The 7,547-nt window shown below is 40.6% G+C and overlaps 1 protein-coding gene across 1 annotated transcript; it reads left to right on the top strand.

The window, feature by feature from the left end:
* Window positions 1-227: 227 nt before the first annotated feature.
* On the top strand, window positions 228-6,703 carry LOC127622403 (putative pre-mRNA-splicing factor ATP-dependent RNA helicase DHX32). Its single transcript, XM_052096510.1, has 2 exons — window positions 228-464; window positions 5,647-6,703. The coding sequence occupies exon 2, from the start codon at window positions 5,719-5,721 to the stop codon at window positions 6,070-6,072; it is 354 nt and encodes a 117-aa protein (XP_051952470.1). The 5' UTR covers window positions 228-464; window positions 5,647-5,718; the 3' UTR covers window positions 6,073-6,703.
* The last annotated feature ends 844 nt before the right edge of the window (window positions 6,704-7,547 follow it).

Genomic DNA, 7,547 nt, shown 5'->3' on the forward strand with positions numbered 1-7,547 from the left:
TTGTGCTTTCATTCATACATTAATTTAGTTATGTTGTTTCGCAGTACAGTAAAAGGTTTCCTCTCTTGTCTTCAGGTTTCAGCTGCACCTGCGTGCGCTGAGCGAAATCCTACTGAGCTCCCTATCTAGACAGCTTCTGTGGAGATCACGGGCCTGTGACGCCCTAGAGTGCTGTCTAGTGAGCCGGCGCATGAGGATTTGGTAGCGGCCGCTTGAGGTGAGTCGTGGCGGGGCTTCATCATGGCGGCGGAGTTTCGCTCTCTGTCCATTAAATATCGTCACTAGTCATGAATTATATCATAATAGTGCATTTAAACAGCGTCTTTATCCGCTGAAGGACATTATATAACATTTACTGTTATCGCGAGTGTTGTTTGTGGATATTAGTGACAGTGGACCTCTCTGGTTTTCTTTATTTCACTTGGCTGCTTCCCTGGATAGTTTGACAGTGAAATGTGTTTCAGGTAAATATGATTTTCCTCATTGTCCTGTTGTTGTTTTCGTGTTTATTCGGTGTGTTGTCTGATCTCTGACAGTCAGCTGACGCGCGACGATCATTATTGACATTTAAAGGAGACGCGTCTGAATTTTCACAATCACGTTTCGTTTAAAATAATCAAATGATCTAATATATACTTATTCGTTTTTTGTATACTATGTTTGGACGAATGTTGTGTGCAAAGTGTAAATAAATACTCATATTGTTTGGGCTCGCACGTGCTTTATCCTGCTGTTTGTTCTTTTGTTGTTGTTGAGCTTTAATCTGACATCCATATCACTGGCACACTATATACACTCATATTACACACATAGATCTACTGCAATGGACCTCTAAATTGAGCTATTCTACAATAATAATAGTTGTATCATTTATCATATTTGTATATGTTATTAAAACAGTGAAGCAAAAACATTGAAGGTTTGATGATCCCTGGTGATGTCACAACAATGACATGAGCTGTTTCATGATGTTGTTATATTTCCAGCAGGTAATACACAGATGGGAGGTTAGGGGGAACAATTTATAATCATGTTGACTCCCAATGTCTGAGCATAACTTTAACTCTAGCCAAGTGTTTCATCTGTTTTGTTTATAGAAAGTCAGCTGGTCAGTCCCTCCCAAACACAAGATAGAATTAACCAAATTAAAGTCCTTTGTTGAAACTCTGCAGGTTGCAGGTTATCCTGAGGATTTTTAAATGATCATTTCTTGTGTTTCATCTAAATGCTCAAGTGTAACAGATATGTGCTTTTTCTATTCCTTTACTATTAAATTGCATCCATGTTCTGATCAGACACATTCTTACTAAACTGACTGGTGAGACAAGGCAGGTATTGTGTAAGTGGCAGAACTGATAGTATGAAGATAACTCTTATGCAACATACATGCTACGTGTGTGTGCGTGTGTGTGTGTGTGTGCGTGTGTGTGTGTGTGTGTGTGTGTGTGTGTGTATTGAACAGGACAGTCATGTGCATTTCCACTTTTTTGCACTCATCATGACAGTTCTGTCCAGGCCTACAGATATGTTATGAATCATTGTTTGTAAGGGCCGTGTCTCAGAACAGACCTGTATCGTGCCTGTGCAATAGAGCGAGTTGCCTCAGGACATGTGCTGGATTCCTGACATGTGTAGAATTACACAGAGTTTCAGCTGCTGTTCAGACTGAATTCTTCACTGTGTAAATTGTGAGACAGGCTTAATTTCCATGAGCACCCACAGGAAAGGAAAATGCAAATGATATCTCAATGGAGTCCCCTAGACTGCAAACAGAATAAATAGCAAGCAATTTGAAGCTTTTGCTAAAATCAACTGATTAAAGACTCCAGTAATGTTATATTTGTCTCCTTGAGTTTCAGAAGAGATCTCAACAATGTATCAAACTGTCAGAGCTATGTTATTCACATTTATTTTAAACTGTCATTTTATGTCAAGAACTGAGCAGCAACATTTTCGTCTGGTCAGGTTTAATTAGTAAAAATGGTCATGCATATCTTAGTGATAAAACATTGTATTATTGCCTCAACAGTACTGTTTTACCTTAAACTTACTTATGTAAAATGTACTAACTTATGTCACTAAATGATGCATCAATAACGTGGTGCTCCATTTTTTTTAAATATAAAATATATATTTTTTTATTTTTAAATATAAAAAAAATACATGAAAATGCAATTTACATGATTTGACACTGACTATCACCCCTGAAATCGTGAGTTTGAATCCAGGGTGTGCTGAGTGACTCCAGCCAGGTCTCCTTAGCAACCAAATTGGCCCGTTTGCTAGGGAGGGTAGAGTCACATGGGGTAACCTCCTCATGATCATGATTAGTGGTTCTCGCTCTCAATGGGGCGTGTGGTAAGTTGTGTGTGGATCGTGGAGAGTAGCATGACCCTCCACATGCTGTGAGTCTCCTCGGTGTCATGCACAACGAGTCACGTGATAAGATGCGCCGATTGACGGTCTCAGAAGCGGAGGCAACTGAGACTTGTCCTTCATCACCCGGATTGAGGGGAGTCACTACGCCACCTCAAGGACCTACTAAGTAGTGAGAATTAGGCATGACAAAATTGGGGAGTAAAGGGGATAAAAATGTATAATATATTTAAAAAAATGCAATTTACATAAAACAAAAAGTACATTTTATATTTTTACTGGGGCTTAAAGTAAAACATGGCATATGGTATAACTATATGGTAAAACTAAGTTTTGAAAAAAGACACGAGTAGTGCAGAATAATATTTATAATTTTTTCTTTAAAAAATAAGCAGTGAAACTATTTTATTGTAAAATATCATAAATATTTGGAAACATTTTGACCACCAAATCAAAGTTATGTGGTGTAACCAACAGGTAGGTAGCCATTTATTTTTAATTATTATAATTATTATTATTATTTGAAAAAAAAAATACAAAATTAATCAGAGAGGACCCCTTTGGAACCTAAAGACTATGAGTAAAATTAAAATATATAGTGAATATAAATATTTTCACTTTTATTTATTTATATATTTTTGAAAGACATGTTTTGTTTTTGTTATCTGGGGGTAACCCTGAGAAAATTTCTTCATATTCTTGATTCAAAAATTGACATATTCATATTCATATTCTTGATTCAAATACAAATTACTTTTGTAACAAACATTTTTTACCTTGGAAAATATGATTGAAAACTTGTAATGAATGATTAAGTTGTGTACACTTTCATGTATTGAAGGTGCAACCAAAATAATTTGATACCTTTCACTTGATGGTTACACCACATTACATTTTTAAAGTCATTTGTAACAAAGTTCAGTGGAAAGGAGGAGGTGAGAACTGGCTTGATAATATAAATAATAGTTTAATACAAAACTAAACCAGTGTTGGACAGCTGCCCTTAACTCTCTCTCTGTCACACTGCTGTCTCCGGTCGCCTTTATCCCTCTCGGGCTTCATCAGCCTGATTAGGGGCCTGATGTGCAGAATCACTACCCGGCCCCGCCTCCCGCCCTGCCACATTCCTCCCTTGTTCTCTCAGGCCTGGGAGCCCCCTGGTGGATGGAACGCCCCGCTGCGTTCCGGTGGAAGGAAGGTGTCTCCCGGCCCTGGCAGATGGTGGTCGGTTAGGAGCCCCATCTCCCCTCATGGTCGGCGGCCATTCCTCTGCTCTCAGGTGGCCGGGCTCCTCCATCCCCCGGCAAATGGCCGTGGCTGCTCCGTTAGGGTTGATGGTAGTGACGAGGACTCTTCTACAATGCATCCCTCCCCCTTACTAGGTTTTTGGCACCAGTGTAACAAAGTTCAGTGGAAAGGAGGAGGTGAGAACCTGCTTGATAATATAAATAATTGTTTAATATGAAACTGAACCAAAAAGACACACACACCCAGTTGTTGGACAGCTGCCCTTAACTCTCTCTCTGTTGCACTGCTGTCTCCAGTCGCCTTTATCCCTCTCTGGCTTCATCAGCCTGATTAAGGGCCTTATGTGCGGAATCACTACCCGGCCCTGCCCCCCGCCCTGCCACATTCCTCCCTCGTTCTCCCAGGTCGCATTTATCCCTCTCGGGCTTCATCAGTTTGCCGGGTTTGCAGAAACACAACCCAGCCCCACCCTCCGCCCTGCCACATCATTATATAAAATTATTGTAGAAAATGCTATAAATGTTTTTTTAAAACTTTGTGAAACCAACATGGACTCAAAGATTACATCTATGAACTTGACACATGTGTGTTTTAAAATACACCGATCATCCACAACATTAAAACCACCTGCCTAATATCGTGTAGGTCCCCCTCATGCTGCCAAAACAGCTCTGAACCATTGAGGCATGGACTCTACAAAACCCCTGAAGGTGTCCTCTGGTATCTGGCACTATGACATTAGCAGCAGATCCTTCAAGTTCTGTAAGTTGCGAGGTGGAGACTCATGAATCGGACTTGTTGGTCCAGCACATCCCATAGATCAGTGGTTCTCAATTTTGTTAGGTCACGCCCCCCTTTGAAACAAGAAAAACATTCACAAAAAAGTTAAAGATTTGAGGACATGTCGGTCTCCCATGCCCCTTTGCAATACCTTCGAGCCCCCCCACACTTTGATGTCCCATAGATGCTCAATCGGATTAAGATCTGGGGAATTTGGAGGCCAAGTCAACACCTTGAACTCTTTGTCATGTTCCTCAAACCATTCCTGAACAATTTTTGCATTGTGGCAGGGTGCATTATCCTGCTGAAAGAATCCACTGCCATCAGGGAATACTGTTACTATAAAGAGGTGTACGTGGTCTGCAACAATCTTTAGGTGGTGGGTACATATCAAAGTAACATTCACATTAATGCCAGGACCCAAGGTTTCCCAGCAGAACATTGCCCAGAGTATCACACTGCCTCCGCCGGCCTGCCTTCTTCCCATGGTGCATCCTGCTGCCATCTCTTCCCCAGGTAATGACGCACATGCACCCGGCTGTCCACATGATCTAAAAGAAAGTGTGATTCATCAGACCAGGCCACCTTCTTAAATTGCTCCGAGGTCTGACGCTCATGTGCCCATTGCAGGTGCTTTTGGCGGTGGACAGGGGTAGGCATGGGCACTCTGACCGCTCTGTGGCTACGCAGCCCATACACAGCAAGCTGTGATGCACTGTGTGTTCTACCACCTTTCTATCATGATCTGCATTAAGTTTTTAGCCATTTGTGCTATAGTAGCTGTTCTGTGGGATCGGACCAGATGGGCTAGCCTTCACTCCCCACGTGCCTCAATAAGCCTTGGGGACCCATGACCTTGTCCTTCCTTGGACCACTTTTGATTGGTACTAACCACTGCATACTGGGAACACCCCACAAGACCTGCTGTTTTGGAGATGCTCTGACGCAGTCATCTAGCCATCACAATTTGGCCCTTGTGAAAGTCACTCAGATCCTTATGCTTGCCCATTTTTCCTGCTTCCAACAAATGAAATTCAAGAACTATTGTTCACTTGCTGCCTAATATATCCCACCCCTTGGTAGGGGCCAATGTAACGATATAATCAATGTTATTCACTTCACCTGTCAGTGGTTTTAATGTTGTGGCTGATCAGTGTAGATTTTTAAAAGATTACTAATATTGATCATGTTGGTCAACCGTATTTGTTAATGATGCATTTCCTGTTGATTTGATCTATGCAGGTAGTTGTAATCAGTGGTGTTCCGCAGGGCTCCATCATCGGCCCTTCCAAGTTTCACTCAGCTGCAGTCAGAATGTCCTCCACAATGGTCCCCAAACCTTCTTCTGCTCTCTCAGGCCTGGACAACCTCTCCATCTCATCCCTGCTGTCAGGAGACCTGGAGGAGGACAGTGAAAATGAGGACTGTGATCTGGCTGACCTGGAAGTGAACCCATACGATGGGCTGCCATACTCCTCACGTTACTACAGTCTGCTGGAGGAGAGGAAGCAGCTGGCTGTGTGGAGTGTGAAGTTCAGTCTGTTGGAGCACATGGAGTCTCACAGTATGATCGTTCTGAGCGCAGACGGAGGAACAGGGAAGAGCACGCAGGTGATGAAACACGTTCATTTGCAGTGCTGCAGGTTGTTTAGGGTGTCAGATGTGTAACGCCAAATTCAAGCTGCATTTACAATAACTTGTAAATATGATAAAGTGAACTAAGTTTTTGTTTTAATAAAAGCTAGTTATTATTCTCTAATTGCAATGTTATTACATTGTAGTAACTTATGAAGGCCATCCCTCTAATGACTAATAATGGATTTTTGAAAAGTGGTTAATTCATTCATCAAGGGTGTTACGGTTAAAGAAATGTTACAGGTTCAGTACTCTTGAGAGTTTCTTTGGCAGGCTTTTGATTACCACAGAAAATAATTTTTAATTTCTTGTACTTCAGTTTGTACAAAAAATAGAAATTGCATTAATAGTAATGTATTTTCAATGCACATCTCAGGGGGAAAGCAGTGGGAAAAACTTTAATATACACTGTGTTGAAAGCCACAAGACTGAAAAATGATAAGTGTGTGGGATAAAACCTTTGAACAAGAAGACCAAAGACCAGGGAAATCACTCAGCTATCAGTAAAGCACTATTAACATCATGGATCGTGGAACGCATTAAAACATTTCACATACAGAGATAGACATATCACATATAAACACTCTTGTGCTCCCTTAGTGACAATAATGCATGTTTACTGTTTTGGAAACCATCCACGGCAAAGGCAGGTTCAATTTTCTTGTTTAATACCAGTCCTTTGACTGCAGAAATGCGGCAATGTAGGATTTAGAAAAAAATGTATATATATATATATATTTATTTATTTATTAAAAAAAAAATTTGCAAAAAAGGTTAAGCACATCAAAATGTTTACCTGTATAGCTAATGGAAATTATTGATAACTTTTCACAAGTGTCGACACTATATTCTTTTTAATTTTCACACATAAATCCTTTGTCGATAAGTCAAATTTAGTCAAAAAGTAGTTTGGAAACACTTTTTGTCAAGAAAAAAGGAATTAACACAAAAAAATTTAGTGTCACATGTCCACACAGCAAACAGCATAGCGGAGTGGAACACTTGGACTGATGAGAAGACTCGATTTTTCCTCAATTTCATTAAAGACAACGACATTACCTTTATTATTGGTTGATTTAGCTTGTAAGATTCCTGCAGCTGTACTGGATGTAGAGAGAGTGGGGATGGAGGGGTGCACCTGAGGGGGAGAAACCGGATGGGCCTCTGATGTGCTGGCATTCTCCAAAACTGCACCAGAACTCAATGCTGAAGTGTTGGTAGGGTTGATTGAACTTGTGGGATTAATGTATGTTGTCTGCTTACCCTTAAAATAGTCCAGAAATGGCCGATGTCTCTTCATATTGTACTCCCAATTGTACATTTCAATTGTAAAGGTAGACCGTCACTGTAGTTTTAGCGTCTTGATGCAGCCTAGAGAAAATATGCGCTGATGATTGATTAATTTTTAATCAATTAAAAATGTTGTTATATTGGGCATATCAGTCACTCAAAACCAGAAGTGCATCCACTTTTTAAAATTTAGACAGCTTTCAATTTTACAGCTCAAA

Source organism: Xyrauchen texanus, chromosome 3 (genome assembly GCF_025860055.1).
Source record: "Xyrauchen texanus isolate HMW12.3.18 chromosome 3, RBS_HiC_50CHRs, whole genome shotgun sequence".
Lineage (NCBI taxonomy): Eukaryota > Metazoa > Chordata > Actinopteri > Cypriniformes > Catostomidae > Xyrauchen > Xyrauchen texanus.